The sequence below is a fragment of the Puntigrus tetrazona genome, chromosome 19, assembly GCF_018831695.1.
Source record: "Puntigrus tetrazona isolate hp1 chromosome 19, ASM1883169v1, whole genome shotgun sequence".
NCBI classification, from domain to species: Eukaryota; Metazoa; Chordata; class Actinopteri; order Cypriniformes; family Cyprinidae; genus Puntigrus; species Puntigrus tetrazona.
The window spans coordinates 19,923,674-19,949,407 of NC_056717.1; the positions used below are offsets into that span (position 1 = coordinate 19,923,674).

General features: G+C 37.3%; 2 protein-coding genes across 3 annotated transcripts; one reads left to right on the top strand and one right to left on the bottom strand.

The window, feature by feature from the left end:
• Nucleotides 1-358: 358 nt before the first annotated feature.
• On the top strand, nucleotides 359-5,359 carry LOC122323282 (CMP-N-acetylneuraminate-beta-galactosamide-alpha-2,3-sialyltransferase 1-like). Its single transcript, XM_043217010.1, has 7 exons — nucleotides 359-515; nucleotides 1,334-1,661; nucleotides 2,706-2,893; nucleotides 3,112-3,291; nucleotides 4,403-4,448; nucleotides 4,564-4,683; nucleotides 4,804-5,359. The coding sequence occupies exons 2-7, from the start codon at nucleotides 1,389-1,391 to the stop codon at nucleotides 4,969-4,971; spliced, it is 975 nt and encodes a 324-aa protein (XP_043072945.1). The 5' UTR covers nucleotides 359-515; nucleotides 1,334-1,388; the 3' UTR covers nucleotides 4,972-5,359.
• A 1,948-nt stretch (nucleotides 5,360-7,307) lies between these two features.
• On the bottom strand, nucleotides 7,308-24,017 carry fbxl20 (F-box and leucine-rich repeat protein 20). Of its 2 annotated transcripts, none has more exons than XM_043218082.1 (16): nucleotides 23,743-24,017; nucleotides 19,873-19,934; nucleotides 19,576-19,630; nucleotides 19,199-19,273; nucleotides 18,985-19,079; nucleotides 17,895-17,963; nucleotides 17,726-17,821; nucleotides 17,516-17,642; nucleotides 16,441-16,515; nucleotides 16,227-16,360; nucleotides 16,076-16,136; nucleotides 15,918-15,962; nucleotides 15,081-15,137; nucleotides 14,467-14,679; nucleotides 7,800-13,060; nucleotides 7,308-7,431 (listed from the first exon to the last, which is right to left on the bottom strand). In XM_043218082.1, the coding sequence occupies exons 1-15, from the start codon at nucleotides 23,782-23,784 to the stop codon at nucleotides 12,953-12,955; spliced, it is 1,314 nt and encodes a 437-aa protein (XP_043074017.1). In that variant the 5' UTR covers nucleotides 23,785-24,017; the 3' UTR covers nucleotides 7,308-7,431; nucleotides 7,800-12,952. The 2 variants fall into 2 exon arrangements, with proteins under 2 accessions (XP_043074017.1, XP_043074018.1); XM_043218083.1 differs by having other exon boundaries at nucleotides 7,309-7,431; nucleotides 16,227-16,357; nucleotides 23,743-24,016.
• Nucleotides 24,018-25,734: the final 1,717 nt, after the last annotated feature.

The window sequence follows — 25,734 nt, forward strand, 5'->3', positions numbered from 1 at the left end:
CAGGCTAATTCAATCAGGATGCTCTGAGCTCGCAGACTGAATAACCATTACTGCAATAATAATAAGAGGCCAGTAGAATTGAGGTAATAAGGACTACGTGGGGCGTCGTTTAAAAGTTAAACTTCTTTCAAATCGGCGCGTTTTTAGAACGCCGTGTCGCAATGCACGCGCAAAGCTTCACCACGTGCGCCCAGCGCGTGTTGTCTACGCGGAAAAACAACGAAAAGGCGCGTTTGTGAAACGGCCCTGACTCAACCGCGTTACCCGATGAGTAGATCCCTCGAGAAATGTTTCAAAGAGGAATTTTTTTTTTCCCGGTGTTGCATTATACGGTACCCTAAAGAGACCTGCGTTATAAGAGAGAGGGAGTCACACGCGCCGCCTCCTCGCCTCTTAACCGTAAATAAAGCTCAGGTTACAGTGCTCAAAACACACCTGAAGCAGTCTTACCGTACACACCGCCAGGTCTAATAACGCAAGCATCTGTGAAGTACACCTGCGAGGATCTTTCCGAAGTAAGTCACCAACTGGTTTTATGTGTAGCTTCAAAGGTCGGACCTAAATAAATGACTGTGATATTTATTTCCTAACTTCTTATACCACACTTTTATGGGCGCTTCTATAAAAGTAAATGTTATAAAGAGTTGTATCTGCATTTTTCAGAAACAGAAACTGTATTTTATACTAGATAGAGCTCACTGTTTGATCTAAATTTTTAATTTGTGGTTTGAAGTTCTTATTGTTTAATGTCGATGCAAACGGAATAAAATGTAGGTGAGTGTATCACTGCAACTAACCTAGTTTTACTTAAAAGGGTAGTCCACCTAGAATATCAGTTTTGTCACCGTTTAGCTGCTCGCCTCCTGTCTTTATAACCCGTGTGACTATTTCTGCTGTAGAACACAAATGAGATGTTGAATGTTACTGGTAACAGAAGAAATTCAATAGTTGACTTCAATAGTATTTATGTTTTCCACAAACTAAGCGTCTACTCGATGCCTACCACCTTCAGAACTCAACTAACTTTAAAACTCCCTTTTAGATTCTACATTTTTATTGGTTTATGGTTTGCTGTCTCTGCTAGAAAAAAAGGTTACCACTACAAATACAATTACATTAAAAACCATGAACTATTAGCCATTAAAATGGTTTCAGGTAGTGTTTTGGGACATATTCCAATAAAAGGGGACAAGTAGAGACCCACACGGTTTCTATGGTTTGTTTTTTTTCAGTCACAACATTATATTTTATAGTGGAGTGATTGCATTCGTAACTGTAATGTCTCTTCTGCATCTCCATATAAACCACTCTCTCGTTCTCTTTCCCTCTGTAGATCTATTATATTTCTGTCTGAAGTGACCAAAGCCTCAAAACTCGCTGATATAAGGATGTGGGTTTTCCTACTGAAGCACCGACGCTACAGGACTGCGCTCCTGAGCTCCACTACCATCTTGGTACTTCTGTACTTTCAAAGCTCTGTGCTGGTTTTCAACTACAGCTCTTACGGTTTCGTCTCCAAGAAAGTGCCGTGCGCGTGCAGTATCTGTGTGGCGGACGGAGGAAATAGTAACTGGTTTAGTGAGCGTTACAATCCCAACATTCCACTTCTGCTCAACAGCACCAACAGTGCATTAGGTGCAAATGTCTCCAAGTGGTGGAAGGTGAGAAACATTACTGCAAAATCAATATACAGTACTTGCCTTATTTTACTTGTTTTTTATGGCTTTGTTGTGCTTGTACAGTAAACAAGGCTGTGATTAATTGATCCAAAATACAGTAAAAACGTTATATTAGTGTCACAATTGCTACAGAGAGAAGGGATTAAGTCATTGAGAAGATGGAGCGAGTGCGGATCCATTCTTTGAAAGTGATGAAGGCTACCCAAAACTGAAATTATTATTTTTTTCGTAAGGATCATTTACTCCCATCTTCAAATGTCACATGATCCTTAAAAAAAATGTCACATGATCCTCTTTGTCCATTTCCTTTTACTGTTATCAATACTGAAAGCAATTGTGCTGCTTTTCTGTATTCTTCGATGAATAGAAAGTTAAAAAGACTTTTTTTGTAGCACTTTTGATCAATTAAATGCAATAAAAAAATTTTAACAAATCTTTTTTTAATATTGTAATTTTTACTAAATGTACTTATTCACGAACATTTCAATATGTTACCATACCACATATAAATGTGATTGGTATTTATTTGTAGATGATGAACAAAAAACTATTATTATTTGATCTTTAAGTCCAACGTAGAAAGATGTGGCTGGAGAAAACAAGCATGCGTAATTTCACTTTTCACTATTAAAAACCATAGTTACAGAGATAAAGACAAGTTTTCATAAGGCACTGTAAACGTCTTGAAGTAGTACACTTCTATTATATTTAAAGCAATAGTCGACCCAAAAATGAAAATTCTGTCATCATTTACTCCTTCTCGAGTAGTTCCAAACCTGTATGAATTGCTTTGTTCTGCTGAACACAAAGGAAGATATTTTGAAGAAACTTTGTAATCAGGCTGTTTTGGGTCACTATTGACTTCCATAGTAGAAAAAGTCAATGGTGACCCAAAACAGCCTGCTTACAAGCGTTCTTATTCATACAGGTTTGGAACTACTCAAAGATGAGTAAATGATGACAGAATTTTCATTTTTGGGTCAACTATTCCTTTATGATCATAACTGATTTAATAATATCACACAGGGGCTACAATCAAATGCCGGCAACTACACGGAGGCGGTGGATCAGCTGTTTTCTCTCTTTCCTGATGAAGAGCACTACTCAGACGCCGGTCCAGATCGCTGCAGAACCTGTGCTGTGGTGGGAAACTCTGGGAACCTGCTGGGATCCCATTATGGGCCTCTCATAGATTTCCATGACTTTGTCATTAGGTACGTGAGATGATATTGGACTCTTTTGGTTGCCTTTAAGTTCGCCTTTGACTCTTCAAGTCAATGAGAGCTAAAAAAGTATTGATGGAATGGATATGTTGTGCATTTATCGACTGAGGCTGAGGTCAAATGCCTTGAGTCACAAGATCACATTAGATTGGGTGATTCCAGATGTGCAAAAAAGGCTTTTCATTAAAATATCATACCTCAAACCTCAGGATAAATAAAGGCCCGACGGAAGGTTATGAGAAGGACGTGGGGTCAAAGACGACTCACCGGATTCTGTATCCTGAGAGTGCCATGGACTTGGACAACTCCACCCATCTGGTGCTCCTTCCTGTTAAGATTCTAGACCTTCAGTGGCTCATCAGTGCCTTCACTACTAAAAACATCACAGAGTAAGGATTAAACATACATTTGTGAACACAAGACCGTAAACTAGCTGATAGATTTATATGCAATTTTCAAAATCCTCCAAATAAGCAATAGGTACATATTTTACACATAAATATGACAGATGAACGCTAAACATGGTTTAATAATACAATTGCAACACGCAGAACACTAAGAACACCACCTGAACTAAAACACCAAGAAACAAGAACATTTCAAGGCGCTGCTTTGTGAAACATTTGTTTTGAAGTGATTTGGGAAGCATATCAAACAGTAAACAGGTTTCTTGTCTCATTAATTAATAATTGTTAATAATTCACCACTGGGGGTCGACGATCTCTGGAAACCCTATGGACCACTGTCTATATGGCTTTTACCTGATCGCTGTTTTATACATTTATCTATTGGTAAAGGGTGCTGTTTTATAAGATCAATTTTTTTTCAGTACAACAAAAGGATCTCATTCAAAAGACCATCATAAGCTAAATTTTATTGAATATTTCATTATTATCTGCCAGTTACCCCAAACAACTCGGCAGTAGATTCAACTCTGTAATAAATGAAGCTCCATGTGGCCGTATTTGTTTGATTTACAGATGCTCAAACCCAACTTTGGCTTTAAGTAGGCTGATGAAAAATGAATACTGAATTACTGAAAGGACAGCAAATATTTTGAAGAAGATTACCGCAGCATAGAAGTGACAATGTTCGTAGTACCTTGGGATTCGGTGAAGTCAGAATGAAGCCAGAACATCCTAGACTCAAACCATTCATACGGTTCCAGTTTACTGCCATTCATGGAAATGAAGTTTCTCCTTACGTAACAGGTGCTGTTAACAGATGATGTATGTTAATGACACACTGTTGGGAAATGAGCATGATCGAACATCTATTGTGTAGAGGAATCTGGCTCTGCCGAATGGAAATATAGTTAGGTTAAAGGTTTACTTAATGCGTCTGTATTGGCACATCGTTCTTATCTTAAACGGAGAATGTAATTGCTAAAAGTTGAAAAGAGAAATTTCGACTTTAAACATTATGTGCCTTCGCCATCACACAATAGCATTTTTTTTTAGCTTTTGTTTGTTGATATCTGTGTTGCATATTCTTTTACAGAACATACACCGACGTGCCGTCTACAATCCAAGCAAATAAGGACAAGGTGAATAACACAAACCTCCTGAATTAAATAAATTATGATTGGATTTAACATGCATAGGTTTGCTTGTGTGCATGTTTTATAAATGTCCTTAATTTATCTCTGTTATTGTTTTCAGGTGATGATCCTCCACCCAGAATTCCTGAGATATGTCTATGATAACTGGGCAGAAGGGCATGGATTATATCCATCCACCGGTTTCTTAACACTGATATTCGCTCTTCACGTCTGTGACGAGGTAAAATGGACTTTAGCGTGTGTATGATGTGGTTCTGGTGCTGATATCTTTCTCTCTGCGTAGAATAATAACCTTTGCTTTAGAATGAGACACTATTGATGCATTAATAATCTCTTACAGGTGAATGTGTTTGGGTTTGGAGCTACGAGTGACGGAATCTGGCATCATTACTTCGAAACAATCTCCACGTCATATGAGAGCGGCATTCACGCTGGAAATTTCGAAAATGAAACGATTAATCGTCTCCAACAGGAAAACAAGATTTTGGTTCTCAAGGGTTGGACATGAAGTGGACACCCCAATACTGCGTTGTGATATCGGACGCAGATGTGCAGCAAAGACCTTCAGTCGAGATTCCTGTCAAAAGATCAACTTTACTGAAGCGTTTTCATTTCAGCAACTCAAGACGCACCGAATGAAGTCATGCCATAGGCTGCTTCATTTTTCTTTTGTTGAGCCTGTCGGGGGGGTTCTCACGGCACCGAGTAACAGTGTTTACACCTTTTCAAGGAAAACGAGTCACGACACTTTTCAAGGAAAACGAGTCACGACACTTTTCACGAAAGAGTAAATAGTATTTAAAGTGGATTAATAATTTGTGTTATAATTTAAGTATGTGTTTGTGCATATGACTGCATGTTATTCACTTAAAATAAATTTGTATTTATTGATTCTCCGTAATTGTAATTCTTTCTTATTACTACTTTCAGTTTGCCATGGATTTTTCTTTTTTTTTTTTTGATTGCTGGTTTACTATAATGCTCGCAATATTGTGATTAACTACATATACCTAAACCTTAAAATACAGATGTGTATGGAAAAATAATTTAGCATTAGAATTTAGGTTTTGATAGTTGGTAGTTAAACAGGCCACTGCGTTTATGGTTTTGATTACACGCCAATCACTCATTAATTCTCCAAACTCCTTTCGAAACAATCTCCACGTCATATAATACACTCCTGACAAACAAATGACAACAAAACGTGGAAGATGTCTAGGATTCAAACAGACAAACTGCGTAACAATACTGTTTTCAAAAATGACGCTGCTTTACGATCTTGCCTGCGAATGTGGTGATTGCATCTGTACAGATCATATCTCTCTCCTTCTGGGCAAAATTAGAAACGTTTACGGTTTTGTGATTTACGTAATCGTCTACAGGTTCACCACATCACGCTTCGCTTGAATCTCGGCACGTGACCCTTTCCCGCTTTTCTTCTTTCTTTCAGTGTTGCCAGATTTTTTTGCTAAATTTACTGACTTTTCACACTACCCTAGCAATCTTTTCTTTCAAAATACATGACAAATTTAGCTATTTTAAACTTATTTTGCAACATTTAATATGTGATTTAAATGCTAAAACGTCATGTATTTTCCATCTAAAGTACACTAAAAGCGGAAACCAAAAATATCCACACGTTAGCTGTTATTAGCAATTGTTTGGGTTACCAGAGGAACAAACCAACCTTTTCAATGTCTTTACACTGCCTGATTTTATATTGCATTTTTTGGGTACACTCTGTCTATCCATTCTATGAAAAAGAACCAATTGGACATTTTTAAAACCATTTTCTATTTTGATTCCCAGTCAAAAGGTCATGCAGATTTTAGTCAAATGGTTTGGGGAACTATCCCTTTTTATAACAAGCGCTCTGGTTGAGAAGACAAATAGAAGCATTTCAAGTATAACTCCCAAAAGCAGTTGAACCGTAAATTCCTTAAATAAATGTTAAATGACTGCAAAAGTACATTTCTTGCCTCCAGCACAACTATAGGCAGATTTCACGTGCCAAAGAAGTATGCATTTTATAAATATGGGTATTAAAACATGCTTTAAAATTTAACAGAGGCTCAGGTCAGACGATGCCGTGTTAAATTTTCACACAAGAGACGTCTTAAATGAGTAAGAAAACCTATGTCCGTAGTTTATTCTTTCTAAGGCATTGCAATGTTCTCCTTAACTGCTTGACTCGTGCAGGGTCACGTAGACCGCACTGCACGCATTAAACTGTAATAAGATATGCGCAACTGTAACTGGGTGTAAATGTGCTAGAATGAATAGGTCCGTATTGTAAGGTAAACAATGTAGTTTAAGGTTTCTGGGTTGTGATATCATCCCATTTACTATTGCGTGTAAACATTTGTAGCTTAGCCAAGGAAATGCAATGATATTCAAAATATGTGAACGTGATCGCCAGGGTCAAAAATATGCTTGATAATGATGAGGGGCTCATACTTAAATCAAGCTCGACTACATTCCCACATTTGACATCAATTTTTTGCTAAATAGATTCAGAGGCATGGTGGGAAATTCCTGTAAACCTTCTGCAGACCATAAACGCAACCGACGAAGCTTTCAAATACTTAAAAAAAAAAATACTGGGAATGATTTAGCCCTGTGATGGCAAGGGCTTGTCCTTTTTGTGTTTGTGTGATTGAGGGCATCGGACGCCAACAAATGCATTCTTTGATTTTCCTGTATTACACAATGCATTCGTTTCCATTAAACACGCGTCATTTTTCTTGTTATCTTTGTTTATCATACCAGCTCAAAAAATAGATTGAGATGCACGTCATGTTACTTACTGCAGTGATCCAGGTCAGGCTGGTTCACCGCTTGTGTCATGAAAATTCCCGAGGCGTGGTTCCCGTGCTTCCATGAGTCAGCTAATTTTTAATGAGTTGAAAAGAGATTTGGGATTTGATGTCCTAATCTCTCATTCAGAAACCGCTTTCACCGCCCTCTTCTGGAGAAGCAAAACATTAGAGGTGAAGCATGAAGCGTTTCATCAAGTCTGGTGGATTTCTATACTACAATTAACATTCTTAACTGAACATTACAAGGAATAGTTCACCCAAAAATCATTTACTCACCCTCAAGTTCTTTGTCGTTCTGCTGAACACAAAGAAAGATATTTTGAATAAAGTTTGTAATCAGGCCGTTTTGGGTCACCATTGACTTCCATAGGGAGAAAACAATACAATGGAAGTCAATGGTGACCCAAAACAACCTGGCTTTAGAACTACTCGAGGGTGAGTAAATGACAGATTTTTTTTTCTTTTTGGGTAAACTGTTCCTTTAAGCGTTGTCACAAATATCTGCCGCTTCAATTACCAACTCTGAAGATCAATTCAAAAACAATTTTATTGTCTCTGAACCTCCAGGTCAACCCTGTAAAAAAAAAAAAAGGGACAAACATCTGTCCAAACAATAACAGAAAAGTTCACACAGCTCTTAATAATATATAGTTATATATTTATTCATACTGCCATATCCATATATTGGTTAACTGTAAAAAAAAAAAAAATAAAAAAATAAAAATAAAGTCTTTGTGAAGGTTTTAATCCCCAAGGACCAAAATTAATCAAAAGTCCACGTCGCCCTGATCAGTCATTTTATCGTCTCAAACTGTGACCCCCCAGATTGTACATTTGACTGTGATGTTGTTGTAAAATTGGACTCCACAACTTATACATAGCCATGCATGGGTAACTATGTTGATTGAGAAGGTGCCTTCAAAGTGTGTGTGTGTGTGTGTGTGTGTGTGTGTGTGTGTGTGAGAGTGAATGTCAAAAAGATAGAAAGAAAAACAGAGCTTATTAAGCATCGACGATGAGGTAAAATACAACAAAATATCCAAAGAACAGCAACAAGGGACAGATGTTTTTTTTTTTAACATGACATGAGCAAACTGCATTGGTGATTACTATTTAGGTATTGCTGACTAGGAAAAAATGATTTCAATGTTTTGAGGCCTTTCCAGTAATAGTGAACTCTACAACGCCACCGTTTAAAAATGACAATACTTGTATTATGGAGTTCATACAAGCGCATGAGCCATACTGTGTCTGAGATTCACTTTCTCACTTAACTGAAATACTAAAAGGACAAAAGTGAAGAAGGGACAAGCTACTAAGAATTGGTGTTTCACTGGCATTATAATCGACAGGAAGAAAAATAGAACATCTTGACATAATCCTGAACTTTGTTAAGGCCATGTTTCTAGTAACAAACTGAACTTTCATTCATTTACAAGCTTTTCAAGTTGTATTCCTCAAAGCAAACTGTGAAACCTAGTCTTGAGTAAACGGCGTGTACAAAATGTCAGTGACGGGCCAAATTGATAAAACTCGTACCATCCTTCGCTCCTCCTCATGTTTTATTAAAACCTGGTTAACTGTTTTTCTTCTCTTAAACCAAAAAAGACACTTTGAAGAATACAGGTAACTGAACAGCTGATGGTAGCCATGGACTACAACTCTATTAAGTCAATCAGCGTCTTGTTTAGAAACATTCTTCAAAATATGGATTAAAATAAAAATATCTTGCGTTCAACAGAAGAAAGAAAGAAACTCAGATGTGAAACAGCACATCTCTTTTTTGGGGTGGACCTTAAAGTGCCCCTATTATGGGTTATGAAAGGTACGCATACGTTAACATGCATACGAGGTCAAAAAACATTTAACTGTCTTATAATATGCATTTATTTTGCACCTTACTTGCTCAACAACCCCCAAACGATTCATTTTTTCAAACCCCTCCTCTGCGTGAGGTTAATCTTTGGCCGTTGGTCTGACTAATCTCATTTTAACGCTTGTAACGCCTGATAAAGTGGCGCAGTCCTGCTTTGTGTTACAGAGGAAACAGCTGCGTTAAACCGCTCCAAAAGTGACACCTAGTGACAGAGGATGAATGTGCATCTTCATTCAGACCAATGCAAAAAGTTATGATGAAGTTTCACGTTGACATCAACATTCATTTTAAACACTTGTTTCAATGATTTAGAGTCTGCTCTTTCTTTTACCACACAATAACTTCATACACGATGCACTTTCAGATTTAAAACTTCGCTGGATGTTTTTATTCACTTAGGGGCACTTTAAGGAAGTTAAAGTCACATTTCACCCTAAACTTTTTTTTATTAAACATAACCAATTGTAATTAATTGTTTCCTTTACTGTGTTGAGATATTGCTTTCCGTGCAATTATCTTGTTTTAAAATGATCTTAATTTCTTTCTGAGCAACACAGAATCTTACTTTTTGAGGAATGAAATACAACCTGGAAAGATACTGGCCGATTCCATGACTAATAAACCAGACCAGAACGACTGGAGAAGCGGCCTTATTTCTTCAGGATGACTCGTGCGTTTAATGTAAATAAAACCGGTTGAATAAAAATTCAGTTCAACTGCGTACGTGCAGTTCGGCAGCAATACGTCTTCGTAAAGTTTGTCGTCAGAGTTCACCTTTGTTTAGCTCTGAGAGCATTTCGTTTGATCGATTGTCCTAAACCTGTTGAAGTCGCTTGCAAATGAACTCAAATGAAAAATGCGTGCGAAAACTTCCATATGCATACAATATTAATCTCAGGTGCCACGAAAATGATTGAAGGGCTAGGTTACCCAAAGCCATGCGGTTTTTCTTCTCTCGGCACAAAAGAAGATATTGCGAACAATTCTGCTAACCAAGTAGTTGCATGGCAGTAAATCACAGAACTGTGTCAAAACACGCAGCTGAAAAATTATCACATCAACGTAAAAAAAAAAAAAAAAAAAAAATGGACTGGAATAGACAAACATATCTCTGGGGTTTAGACAAAGTCGAGAGCAAAAACCTCAGAAATAGATGAAGAAAAGGTGTAGAATAAACCTGACAGATCATCAAAAAAATAAAAAAGAGCACCTGATGACATCTACAAGTCTCATACTATCACAACATACAGAAAACCTACTTCAAAATACAGCTTTTTATTGCATATATGACTCCGATCCGCTGAAACACTTTCCTCTAAAGTGTGTGACAGACACAAAATGTGTTCAAACTACAGCTGGCAGTCGGTACGGGAACCCCAGCCGCTGTGCCCTCTTGCCTAAAGTGTACAAGCGTGAGTACTTTTCAAAGAAACTGAATGTAAATGAATGTCAAAGTGGCTTAATGTAATTGCAGTTTTCATCAAGTATCATTACCAAAAAACATTTAATGCTTTCAATGCCAGAAAACGGCACCGCATCCATACACTTCCATAACGCCCTACTCATATATTCTACATATACCGCAGTTCGTTGCAACAATGACCTTTTCTACCTGCTTACCTACAGAAATTCACGAAAGGAAAAACAGAAACTGACATATATCCACAAGTGGCACCGACTCGAAACAGAGGCTAAACTGAAAATAGACACAGTCGTGACAAAAACAGGTACAAACAAACAAAACATTTTAAAACAAACGCTTCCGATTGTTTTCATAAATCTGCATGTTTGTGGCCAGCGGATGATTCACGAGCGCATTGATTGGAAAGTACACGCTTGCGCTCGATTATATGCTCGCTTTGTTTTTGTGGATCAAGAACAATCGGCGGAGACTTGGAAATAAACAGACCTGAAACACATCAGGCCTCATTCATGAAACACAAGAACAAATTCATATCTGTGTAAGACAGTTTTTTTTCCTGCTATGAAGACTTATATTTATCATCGGCGTGTTTAAAATAGTCTTTATAGTTTTATTATCATGCCTTCACCTTTTGTTTTAGTTTTAAAATGCCTTTTATATAGATATTTTGATATTTCACATTTGTCCCAGACCTTTAATCTAAAACAATAGAAATCCATCATAAAAACATTCCTTTTTCATTACAGTGTTAATTCATTTTTTTGTAAGACAAATGATGATATAAACGTAAACCACTTCAGTATTTGCCGTTCATCTGCGTTGCCTGAGACGATATAGGAGAAAAGAACAAATAAAAGGCATATTAGGTTATACTAAAGCTAAATGTTTACGTGAAGATTTCGATTATAAGTTGGTATATTTTTTTATAAAGCCTAATCGAGTTTAAAAATGGTGGCTTGCATTTATATAGTAATGTTGAATGGGTAGAATTATTCATTTCATTCTTGGAAATTGTGAAAAATATAATTTTATAGAGTACCAATGCAATATTGGTATCGCTTGTATCATTGATCCAGAGTAAAAAGATGACATTAAACAAATATTTAAAGTATCTTTATGTTGCATTCATTTGGAGATTCCGTGTAAAAATATGCATTACAATATAAAAATAGAACATTTTAGGGTTATACTAATACCGTGAAGTTTTTATGTTATTATTATATACAGTATATACACACACACACATATATACGGTGTATATATGAACAAAAGTGGTAGTTAATCATTTGAACAGGGATTTTTTTTCCTGAATCACGTAATTTTCACCGTATGTTTTTGGTATCCATAAACGTTTACATTTTGTATTCAATTAAATTTGATTCATTTAAATAAATTCATGAAAATGTGAAAAAAAGTGCGTTTTATAGGCATTTACCGTCTTAAAGACTTCAAGGCCAAAAGTGCCCGTAAGTGAACTAATGGATTTATGAGAGAAATTCATTCCGCTTTGTTTCATGAATGAAGCCCACTGTCGTTCTCTCCGTGATCGCGAATGACAGATTTTCTCACACACACACACACACACACACACACACACACACACACACACACACACACGAGGCATGAGATGCTGTAATCTCATGCATGACACACACTCATCATCTTAATACACTTCCTGTCTTCCCTCTCGCCCCGTTTACTTACAGCCTAAATCTTCAACCTCACATCCGCCCCAGCATCTCCAGCGGCCGGCTGTATCTCGGACCCCTTCCCGAAGAGATTCGCACGTAAAGACAGATGAAGAAAAAAAAAAAAAAAGAGCAAGACTCTGAAGACAAACATGCTTCGAAAATATCCGGCCTCAGCTCTAAGTTTTACGAAGCCGTTGAGAGCAGCACAGACAGAGAGAAAGAGAGAATCTGTGTGTGCGTGTGTGAGAGAGATGTGTCTGAGTGTGTGTTCCTCAGGGGCTCACAGCGTGTTACGGATGAGGCATGAATCCATGAGCTGGTGACCGCGTGATCGTCTCCTGTTTACCGAATCAAACTGAGGTGGTCCGTCCAAAATCAAGGAACGTCAGTGGCCGCGTGACCCTGATGACGTTTTGTAGAGGCCTTCTGTTTCTCATTAAGGCCCCACTGTCCTCTTTTCCAAATAGTTTCTGACGAACAAAGTAGCACATTCCCCAATTCGTCCACTTTAATTACCGTAAATGTCTTGTATAAAGCCATTGAATGGACTGTAGTGTTGCTTAAAGCTCATGACTGGGTGTCGGGTTTGTCTCGCCCATCCGATCTGACCGGGGGACCCACCGGCATGTGCTCTAGGTAGATCAGGGGGTGAGAGGTCAAGATGCACAGTCCGTTTTACATCATAGAAGGATACAGCAGCGGCAGAATCTCTGGCGGCTTCCGCCCACCGACGGAGGCGGAGTCACGGGTGCAAAGTAGGCGTGAACTTTAATGTTGGGCAGGTGAGTCTACGGAAGAAGGAAGTACAAAGGATTGAAAAATTGTGGACGCACAATCGGCAGGAAGCTCGCAAGCACAGGATGACTTCCCGCCCTGCGAGACTTGCTTATTTATGAGAAGTAGTGAATGCTAAAAATGTTAAAACTCAGTGTTACCATAAACAAGCCTCAACAGATGCAGCGATTCTGCATGGTGGCAAAAACAACCAAAGTTTAAAGTGATGCATGTTAGGTAATAGCTATCCGCTTTGAGACTGAAAGCACGGGTTGATGATTGTGCCGTGTCAGCGCCCTCGTGTGTCAAAATCAGCGCTGCTGTTCTCGCGAGTAGCTTTTGTTAACTGAAATTAAAAATATAACTTTAAATATGCTAAAGTATTAAGATGAAGATAAAAACAGCAAAAGCAAAAAAGACTGAAAATACAACATGAAATTACATTGAAAAAAGATAAAAATATGAGTCAAGGCTAACTCTATTTATACTATAATAATCAATGAATAGTGAACTTATTTGTTTTTGTGATTTTTGTACATTTTATATTGTATGACATAGTTCAAATAACCCTACAATTTAATGATTACTCCTATCCAAAATAGTTTTTTTTGTTCACACAATGTGTGTGTACTGTGTATAATTTATTACGTATGTATAAATACACACACACATGCATTGCATATTTTTAAGAAAAACACGCTGTTCGTTTAATATACTTTTATATAACATAAATTATACATTTAAATATGCATGTAAATATTTTCTAAATATATACTGTACGTGTTTGTATTTATATAGGCTCTACACATATATATATATATATATATATATATATATATATATATATATATATATATATATATATATATATATATATATATACACACACACACACACACACACACACACACACACACACACACACACACACAGTACACGCACATATTTTGTTTTAAGAAAAGTATCGCATTTAATTGCTACTTTACAATTTAACATTTATTTGAAGGTATTTTAATTAAATTATTCTAGGATATTATTCAGGTTTAAATTTATGTATGGTTTATATTTATGTAAATACTAAGGTAAGTATCACTAATCTCTCCAGTTACATTTACATTTGCACCGCTTTTCTGAATAATGAACTAAACCAAAATCACAGTAAATGGATCCCAGTTTGCACTTAATTTAGTGTGTGTATATAATATATATATATATATATATATATATATATATATAATATATATATATATATATATATATATATATATATATATATATATATATATATATATATATATATATATATATATATATATATATATATATATATATATATATATATATATATATATCAATCCTAAAAGGCTTTATTCTCCTTAACAGCCACACGATTAGAGAGAATAATGCACTGTGCGTTTACCCTCAAGCGCTTGATGCCGGCGCGGGTGATCTGCTGACAGTCGTACAGCTCGATGCGGTCCAGGCTGTGACAGGTCTTCAGATGCTCTAAAGACGCGTCTGTAATGAGCGGGCAGTTGTCGAGCTCGATCACCTCCAGTCGGTCGTGAGCGCAGGGTCCGCTGCCCAGCTGCCTGATGCCGTCATCAGTGATGAGCTCACAGTGAGACAAACTCTGAGAGAACCAAGAACATAAACTAGTCCACAGCTGTCGCAACCACGTATAGGAATGTTCGTGGAGAAAAGGATAGATGAAATAGAAATAAAAGAGCCAGTATAAAAAAAAAAAACAAAACTCATATACACCTAGGATGGCTTCGGGGTGAGTAAAATATGGGGTTATTTTAATTTTGGGATAAACTATTGCTTTAAATAATGGATCACACTAAATTAAAGCATCAAACTGACAGCTAAAGTCAGATTTTTGTACTATTTAGAAGTTTTATTTTTTGTGATGATGTTAAACAATACACATTAAATTCATTGTTTACATTAAGACTTAGAAAACAGAATTTTCATTTCATGCCGACTTCGAAATATGCATTTTTCCGCACACTTTTGTTCTTTAAATCTTACCAGAACCTGGAGTCGAGGGCAGTGTATAGACAGCTGGATGAGTGTTCCATCTGTAATCTGTAGAGAAAACGTACAATTGTATAAAAAAATAAATCAATTGTGTTATGCGATAAGTATATTGCTGTATGTTTGCAACAAAAATTCTATATTTCTAAATACATAGTTATATATAAAATACAAAACGGGATCATTTTAAGAACTTGTTATCTTTAATTTAATATTTCATGATATAGGACAGCCTGTTTTTACCATTAAAAAAAGAGAAATCATTTTAATCTCACAATTATGACTTTTTTTCTGAATCGAGACATGAACGGCAAGAAAAAAAAGGCTGATTTCAGTCAGTATTGACTGTACTGAAAGTATTGTGCGTATCCAAATCCTGATTTATAACTCGCAATCCTATCTTTATACAGTATCTCTCAATTCTAACTTTCATCCCGCAGAATGGTGAAAACTGCGAAACAAAAAGTCATCATTTTTACGCTTTATTCCACAAAAGATTAAGCAAAAACACAATGATCATAAAAACCGAAATTTTATTTTAAAAGATGCATTCACGCTTGTAATTTAAAACCTTATCAAACGTTTATATGGTCTTTGGAAAGAAAGAGCTGTTTGCATTAATTCGATTTCTATTCAAGTTAATAAACAAATATCAAACTCCTCATATAATTCATACGTTCCTTGTTTTTAGAGCCTCCGTTAAAATGTCACCCATTTTTACTACATTTATTTTTAGAAACATCAGCAATAGTGACTAATCGCTTCAACATTTGATGCCGCATGCAACGATATTTTTATTTCCTCTCCTAATGTCAAGCCACGGCGACTCACCTGTACGCACTCTTCTAAATCCATCTTTTCTAATTCATGACAATTCTGGAAAGAACGAAAGATGGAGAGAGAAATAAGAGGAAGCGCTGGATCGGTGTCGTTGGAAGCTCAGGAGGATCAGAACAGATGGAGGTCTGTTTCTGGGATTGTTTACTCACCCGTGCTAGCGAGGTGAAGCCTACATCTGTAAGCTGAGAGCAGCGAGCCACCTCTAATATTCTACACAGACACGGAAATCAATGATGCATCGTTTAAAAGAGGAGTAAAACTGGGTTACGGGGGATTGCAGCCGATGTGTGGGATACACACCTGAGGCGAGGGCAGTTCTGACCCAAGGCATTGAGAATAGCGTCTGTGATGTTCGCACAGCCCGACACACATAAAGACTGCAGCCGATGGCACCCGCGACAGATGGTTATGAGACCTTCATCTGTGATCTGCTGCTTGATTTACAGAGACAGAGAGCCGCATGAAGAACCCGTCCGCAGGACACATTCACACCCGACCCCTGCGTGGGACTTACCGAACACGTCTGCAAATTGAGCGTGACCAGCTCTGGACAGTGTGCTCCGATATGCTGAAGCGCTTCATCGTCCAGCTATTAAGAGGAGGACAGATAACGAATGGATTTAATGGGACAGTTTTAGACACACAAAAAAAAAAAATATTCTCTCACTGTCGTATTGTTTTAAGCCCGTTTATTTTTATGTAGAGCATTCTGCAGAATCACTGACAACAATTAACATAAAATTAATATTATGGATCATTTCATGCTTAATATTTTTAATTCTATACTTTTTTACCGTTTTGACATTTTTATTTTAAGATTTAGAAATTTAGTTATGCGTCTTTATTGTCAATATTTCTATATCACTGTCAAATATAATCAAATCATTTTAAAATCTTCATCAAATATCTATTCCTGCTTTACTTCACAGTTGTTGGTTTTTTTCATTTGCGTTTCAAGACTACAGAATTTATTCATATTCTGACCTAGCTTTAATTTAGTTTTTATTGTTCAGTATTAATTTTCATTTATGCTTCAGTAATTTTGTTACATGCGTTTGCCATTTTTGTTAGATTTTGAATATGCTTCTATATGGCTTTAATTAATTTTTATTTCGCTTTCAACCAGTTTCTAAATGTACTGAGTATTTCAGCCAAGCTAATTTCAGTTAGTTTACTTTTTCTAGATTTTCCAGCATTATTTCATTTACCTAAAATGAATTTAAAATGCTTTAATTGCAGTTAAGAATAATTAAGTAATAATTATATAATTAATTCCTAAAATAATTCATTTTAATTTCAGTTTTGGTAATTTTTATTATTAATTATTATTATTAATTTTATTTATATTTGTTACATTTTTTTTCAGTTTGTTGCCAAGGTAGTATTAATTTTCATGTTCATATAAAAAAAAAAGGTTTAAATAATGATTAAAAGTTTTCAGCTCTATTTCAATCACTTTTTTTTTTATTATTTTTAATAGTTTAGTTGAACAGCACTATGCGGGGAGGTAATAATGGCACATTTAAATGTCACTAGCTAGAAGCGTGTCAAAACAAGACTGAGAAGGTGAAAGAAAAGCACAGAATTACCTGTGTGCAGCCCTTGAGGAACAGGCCTTTGAGTCCCGGACAACATCTCACAAGCGCCTGTATGCCGTCTTTGGTCACCTGATCACACCACGAGATGTTCAGCTGCTCTAGCAACGGACAGCCCTCGCTAAAAATGACACAGACACGGTCATTTAGCCCTAGAGAGAAGTTCTGCATGACCAGCAAGAGTGTGCATCTGCGAACGCTGACCTCAGAGCTTTGAGGGACAGGTTTGTGATCGAGGTGCAGGAGGCGAGATCCAAGTGCTTCAGTTTGGGACAAAATTTACTCAAGCTGTTACAGGTGCTGCAAAAAGAAAGAAAGGAGTTCGACAGAGATCAACAAAACATTTCCCCCCCACGTCCCATCTTTCCCTCACCTGTCAGTGATCTTGGTGCAGCCGTTGAGGCTGAGCAGCTCTATATTTCTGCAGTTCTGTGCAAACGTTCTGCGGGAGACAAAAACACATTTTATATTAAAAGTGAATATTAAAGCTCTGCTTTCTTCACAGGCCACTATTTATAAGGAGCAACGTAATAAAGTAAGCCTTTTTTGCTCTAAAGCTATTCATACATGAAAGATGGCAAATCTTAAATGTACTTTAATGCAAAGGTACTATAAGCTAATTCAGCTGGGTTTGCAAAAATTCGGACAGGCAGAAAGTATTTCTGATTGGTCGGTCTTTTCTACTGTAGAGCTGAGACAAAGACAAAACGCCTATTTGAATCAGGTAGATATATTTTTATGCAAAATAAAAGTTTACATATTGAACAGCTCAAATTAACCATGTTTAAAAGTTTGGAGTGAGTAAGAATTGTTTTCAGTCTATGTGGAAACAATATAGTATTGCTATTTAAAACAAATGTCTTACACTTGAAATTTATTATATATTTTTTAATTAAATAAATATTATTAATGTTGAAATCAGTTGTGCTGCACAAACGAAACAAAAAAAATTAATAATACTATTACTATTTCTATAATTTTTGAACAACAGTGTAAATTGCTTTGGATAAACCTTCTGTCAAATTCATATACGTTGGAAATGTTGAAAAACATTATACATATACAATTTTAGTGCCATCTGCATACGTGACCCTGGAGCACGAAACTAGTGATGAATAGCACTAGTGTATTTGTTGCAGTAGACAGCTATACATTAAGTAATGTAATGTTCCATGAAGATATTTTTTTTATTTCCTACTGTAAATATAAAAACATTTTGAATTATTAATATGCATTGCTCAGCAATTTTTTCACTATTTTGATTTGTTTGCTCCATCAGATTCCAGATTTTCAGAGAGAAAAAAAAGCCATACATCAATGGAAAGCTTATTTATTCAGCTTTCAGATGACGTCTAAATCTCTCTTTTTTTTTTTAAATTCAGGTCCAGGGTCACAAATGATTCTTCAAGCGATTCTTTTCCTGTGAAAGCGTGCTTCACAATCATCTGCTCCTCCTTTCCCACCTGAGAGCGCTGTCTCCAACTCCTAGACATCCTCTAAGGCTCAACTTCCTTAGGAAGCCTCCACACCGTTTTGAAATGTTCTCCACCACACGACCCTGTAAATAAAAGAGATTTACGATCTTTAGCCACTTCTGTATTACTGAAAATCCTTGTAGTTTACACCTCAGACCGAGATGTGGACTGTCCAGATTGAGAGCAGCTACGGTCTACTCACCTCAATGTCTCTCTGGAAGTCAAAGAGGTCAATGCGCTGCCAGTTACTGCCATCCAGGGCCAACAGGTTCCATGACTGAGAAGAAGAGAGAGACTGAACTCAATAATCAGCTACAGACAGTAAAAATATCATTCTAGAGGAGAATAATATTGCATTTCTCTTCAAGACAGCTATTTAAGGTCAGCTGTATATCCTGACAAAGTATCAAGGCAAGCTAGATTTTATCCACTACGTTATATCAGATGTTTTGACAGTGCCTTTTCGTAGGCTGTAAAAAGCGAGAACCAAGCAAATGTCAAAACAGACATTAATGTGCCACAAAGCACCAGTTTAATCTATGAAGTGCCTAGAAAACACACACACACACACACACTTACTCGTGAGACTTGTGCGCAGCGGCAAAGTGTGACTACATCCAGAAATGAGAAAATTCTGCAGAAAAACATCACAACTATTATCGAACGTCATTAACAAGAAGCTGCGATAGGAGTGTCATTAAAGTCTTTGTTATTTCTGTTTGTTTGAAAACAAGTCTACGCGCTGAAAACAGCAAGGACACGGAGAGACGGAGAAGATGGAGGTGATTAAGATTATTAACAAGACAACATTATTAAAATAAGGAAATGAAGCAGAGAGAGAGAGAGAGAGGGGTGCTGAATGGGTTTCACACCAACCGTAACAACAGTTCCTTCGGCAGCTTCTTGTTGATAACAGCCTCGTCGTTATTGGAGAACATCTGAGGAGACAGAAGGACATGCTTTCATCATACTGTGTCTCATGAGTTCGAAGGTCACCAACAGGGTTTTACATCAAATCACACACTTTCAACAACACAACAAGCTGATACGTCTGTGTATAATATAAACCGCCTTTTATATTTTCATGTGAAAAAAGCCTGTCAATTTATATCAAGGTTTGTTAAAGCATTATGTATGTACGCATCAAATTAAGCTGCATTAGTTTTATGACTCAAAGATGAATATGCATGCATCAAAACTTTCAAATGTCACTTATGTTACTGATTCCTAAAAATTTGCAGCAATCGAATAATATTGTCGAAGTAGCTTTTATTTTTATATTTTCAGTTTGCAATCAAATAATCACTTGTTCTTCAATGGATCCTCTGCGGTGAACAGGTGCCGTCAGAATGAGAGTCCAAAAAGCTGACGCATACAACACGATCCACATGAGTCGGGTTCATTATTTAATATTTTATGAGACAAAAATCTGCGTGTTTGTAAAAAAAAATAAATGCATAATTTCATCAATTGTTCGGACTGTCATTCACTGCTTAGGATCCATTGCAGAGCAAGTGATGCAATGCTACATTTCTCGAAATCTGTTCTCATGAAGAAGAAAAAATATAGGGATAGCCTTAATGAGGTAATTTTTTTATTTTATTTTAGAGTAACTACTTCTTTAATACACAGAATATCTCATTGCAAGGACACTTCTTTGTTCTTGTAACACTTTTTGTAAATCGGCAGTAGCACAGAAATGCATTTTAACATTGAAACAATTACACACAGCTAATTTATTTGAGGGGGGGATTTCAATCCCTAATTTAGTTTTTTTCCCAAATGCGATTTTGCCCTACACAGGCTCGACTTTGTGCCAAATATACTACATGAAATTAACACCAGAGGTCTTATCCCGCTCCCATCAAACCACAAAACCTTTTTTCCAAGCGGTAACAAGAGATACAGATTGTCCTGCTGAATAATTCAGACCGGACCGGATGTTCCCTTTTTTAAGAAGTGTCTACCTCACATCCAAGAACAGTGGAGCGCACATAAATTGTTTCTGTGCGCTGGCCTATCTACTGTTTAGATACAAAAACACTGATTTCATTTCATAAGCCCATCTTGATCTGAACAAGCATTTGATTCCAACAGTCAAAAATCACTAATCAGCAGAACATTTATCATAGAGGAACAATATCGTTGGAATGAAGAACGAATCGGAGGCCAATCAGAATCCATCTGACACTAAAGAGATCGAGCATTTAAAGCAGCGGGAGACATAACTGCTACGTCTGCTTATAAAGAAAGTTACCGTATATTAGCGTGACGCTAATACAGTTAATGTCATCTTTATAGTTCATTCTTGCTGCTAACGGCCCTTTAATCATATTTTTACAGCTTCACCGTCAACGCAACGGAAAAACTGCTGTTAAAAATCTCCACCGAAGAAAGAAAGTCATTACAGGTTTGGAACGACACGAAGGGGAACAAATGACGAGCGAGCTTTCAGTTTTGGGTGAACAGTCTCTTTAAAGCATTGACTCAGCCGAGAAAGCCAAACAAACAATATGCGAGATAGCTCACAGCTATTCTTTATCACGAACTCTGACATTTGTGTTGTTCCTCTTTCTTTTCACCCATCCGTGCTGCACGAGGCGACTTTCCATCTGTTTGTTTGTTTAAGGACGAGCCATGTGATGTCTGACTGCAAACTGTTACAAACCAGGGATGATGGATCACTCGTTTCCAGCTCATCTGACGACTTTTCTCATAACCGGATCCCTTTTATATCTTGACGCGTCCTGTAACTGCTTTGACATGGGTACATTTCATACATACTTTACGAGCGAAAAATAAAACGGTTTTAGTAATTGCATGCATCATTTTTAGCGTTTTTAGCTATTTTAGCACATGAAGTTTAACTTTTTTAAATAATTATTTATTCTAACCTTTTAAGCATATTCTCAGCATGCAAGTATTGTGTAACTTTTTAACCTTTTTAAATATCTTTCCGATTATCTTTGCACTTATTTCACTAAACTGCTACTAATTCAACTGAACGACAGCTCTTGTTATCTCATCTTTTATATTAGCTAACTTTCATGACAAAAAGGCACTCACTTCCTTTTACATTCAATGCAACGGTTTCTAGCTTTCTGGTTGGCCCAGATATCTTTGTCAGCAATACCTTCTGTTGACCCATAAACAATCCCATTTCCTCAGTAACACTGTCAGGGTATCCAAATTACAGACGGTCTCAAAATGTAGCACAATAATAAAGTTGCTGTACGATATATCCCCATTTTCCCCAACACTGCTACAATCAAGCAACCGAGCATGAGATGAGATGTCAGTCATCTGTAAATATAACTTTCATTCTGCGGTCACCAAAACAATGTCCAGATAATCGCTCCGATCCTAAAAAAAGACACAGGCCTAAGCCGGTAACAATGCAGTGCTTCTTAAATACTGAGTGCATTCATGCCTTTGAGATAGAAATACCGCGACTAGGCCTTGTATCTCAACCCAGACATTTAAGTGAAGATTTTGTTATCACGACTACGGGAGGTCCTTCGAATGTTAGTGAGAATGTTTCGTAAAAAGCATTTGTGTACATCTATAATGCACAAATAAACGTGTTACATGCTAACAGTGTCTATTTAATTCCAATTCTTTTATATCTGGTGCAATGTCACGGTCCCATCAGCCATGCTGAAACTAATCAGAAATAAAAATTAAAATGCCGTACAAAGAGAAAAGTTGGTCTACGTAAAAAATATTGGCGATCTGTTAGTAATGTCACACCCTGAACGGTAAAAAAATAGCTTTTAAAGTTGTAAATGTCTACTGTGTGTGCAAAAGATTGGTAATGTGGTGGAAACTAGACGCCGTGGTAAATTTTTGGTTAGGACAGGATTCATTTCAAACGTATCACAGGGTAGAGCATTGGCGCAATGTATTGATTTAGAAATGGCATGTCTACATCTCCCTGAATTTAAAGGATAGCATCAATGCCATGTGCCTTAACATTAGGGCTGTGTGTCAAACCCAGTAAGCCGCCTACCTAGACAGCATCACAGGCGGCCACGGGCAGCTGATACGCCTCGAAAACGCCGCCTAAGCAGTCAGCTCACTAAGTTTTGAGACCCACCCGATGTAAACACAGTTAGAACTTGTTTAAACACGGCTGATCGCGCGTCTTCGAGGAAAACAACAAACTAAATGTTTGCGCGAAAAAGGCCCAGCTGTCCCGGGCACTAAAGAGTTGTGATGCGCTTGTGTTTTTACGCGTAAAGGCCCGTGTATATATCCAGCTTTTGTTTTGGCCGGCTGTTTTCCCCCACTTCAGCCTGCGGGCCTACCACCATTATCCGTCTCCCATAATCTCAGCTAACCAGTTTAATTTATAAAAACCATCGAAGCGTAGGTCGCGACCTACTGTTGCTTCGCGTAAATAACAGAGAAACGTTAAAGCGCCTCGTTAAGCTCGGGACAATGGTCGCGTTTATACAATCCGACACAAAGTAGTCTTGACGAGAAACAAAACGCAGCTACTTAACAGAGACACAACGCCGGATTTAATGTTGCCTTTGGTCAACATACATTACTGAACGCGTTTTACGGACTGACAAGTCATTAAAGAGCTGAACTCGTTTGTATGATTGCGGAAGCTCGGCCTCTTCCACTGCAACGACACTTATAATCCCCCATTATTTAAGCCGTTTAGGAGTGGAAAAACAACAACAACGCAAGATTGTTTACACCGACATGTCAATCTGCAAATAAACAGCGGCTACTCGCCTCAAAGCGACTCCGAGAGACGCCGTTCACCTCCTTACCCATCCCGAACACCGCAAAGTCGGTAAACCGGGGAGGAAACGCGCGTCCGGTTGTTAAAAGGTGGCAGATGTGTCGGTGCCGCTGGCTTCCGTCGAGCTCATGCCGCGTTTTCGCTTAATTTCATCGCGTTTGTGTATGGCGAAGATGCAGAAGAGCCCCAGTGGTAGAAGTATGAACAAATCAAGCTTATCTCCTGTTGTGTTGCGGATCACCCCCTCCCCTTTACCACGACTAGATCTCAGACAGTTTCCCCATCCCAAAACTACACCTTATAGTCTTACACCTATAGCTTCATCCGTCTGTACGCATTTTCCAGACTGAATACAATGTTAATACTTTAAAGCTATGCGTGGCGGTAGCCGCGGTGAAAGTATAAAGTTATTGCCTGTGGATAATGAATTTAAGTCATCCGTGATTAAATACTACCACTTTAGTAGCTGGCATATTACCAAGCTTGAAAATAGTATCCGTTTCATGTAGTTAAAAAAACGAGAGCATGATTTCAGATGAATTCAATGTATTATTTATACACAGTTTGACACTGAAAGTTTGCTTGTTCGGCTTGTTGAGAATATTTAAATATATACACGGGTTAATGTGTGAAAAGAACTTGTGAAAAGTGCAATATTTTGCCCTTTGGTGGGATGGAAAGTGTACAGACTGCAAATCATTTGTTTTCTTGTTATTGTTATGCTCGTTTCCGGGTTTGATTTGTTAGCCCCGCCCCCGGCTGGCGTAACCAATAAAAACCCAAATATGGTCTTCGTCATTTGACGCAATCGTGGTGGTAACACGAGGCAGCGTTTTCCCCAAACAAACGACAGGGAATGGTCCACATATCAAATTAATGTCATATCAGAGACAGTTAAGAAAATCCAAAATATTTTTATTATTATTATATTTACGATAACACGTGTTCGCTCTTTACAATTCATTTATGTGTTGTTGGTCAAAAGGTATGCTGAAATCTCGTTTTAGTAAACTGAAATCTTGCTCATCTAACCGTAACTAAATATTTCGCTTTATGAAAGCAGCAGCCGTTTAAATACGTTTTAGACATTTAGCTCACTACACTAAATGTCACCAAGACGCGTCTCAACATCAGCTGTGACAAAACCCGGCGGCGCTAAGAGACCGGGAACACATTCTGACGTCATCGACGCGCGACGCCAACATGTGAAAATATCGAGCTCCTTGGAAAATACACGGCTATGTTTATATATATATATCTACATCAATTAATCAACTATAAAACTGCAACTTCAAATCCGGAATATATTCTCCGCTGACGAAGGTGAAATTATACTGCGTTCAATCTTGTTATTGCGCAAGGCTAACACAACTATTGTTTTTTGTACAATTAATTTATTAAGCACTCAGATAATGCAGAGCTTTAGTTTTGCAGGCTATTGTTGTTATACTGATAGACGTATATATGATATATTATTTATAGAAATAGTTGTTGTTACAATTTAAAGGACGCATTATAGCCTGTATTCATACGGGGCGAGTGTTAAATTTTCATCATTGTGTAAAAAAAGCTCGCTTTTAGGTTGTCACAGGTTTGCTCAGAAATGATGTAACGTTTAAAACGCTTTTAAAAAGAAGAGCCTGTAAGCTTTACATCTGCTAACTTACAATAAAATAATCAATTCGTGTTCGGTTTCATATATTGTTAAAAAACACGAAGCTGTCGTTTCATAATAAATAAAATAAAATGCAATAATCCAATGCAAGTTAAGTTCAGCTCAAGCGAAGGCGGAATACAGTCGCTTGCTTTTGATTGGCTGTCGCCTGGCAACCGCGCAGATTGACAGCGAGCTCGTTCTATACAGGCAACGTAAACAAATTATTTATTAATTTCGCACGTTTCCACTTTTGTTTTCATCGCTTTAATACACATCATCAAAGCGTTTCTGTGAAAATAGGTGACCCGCAAGAAAAACCGAGCGA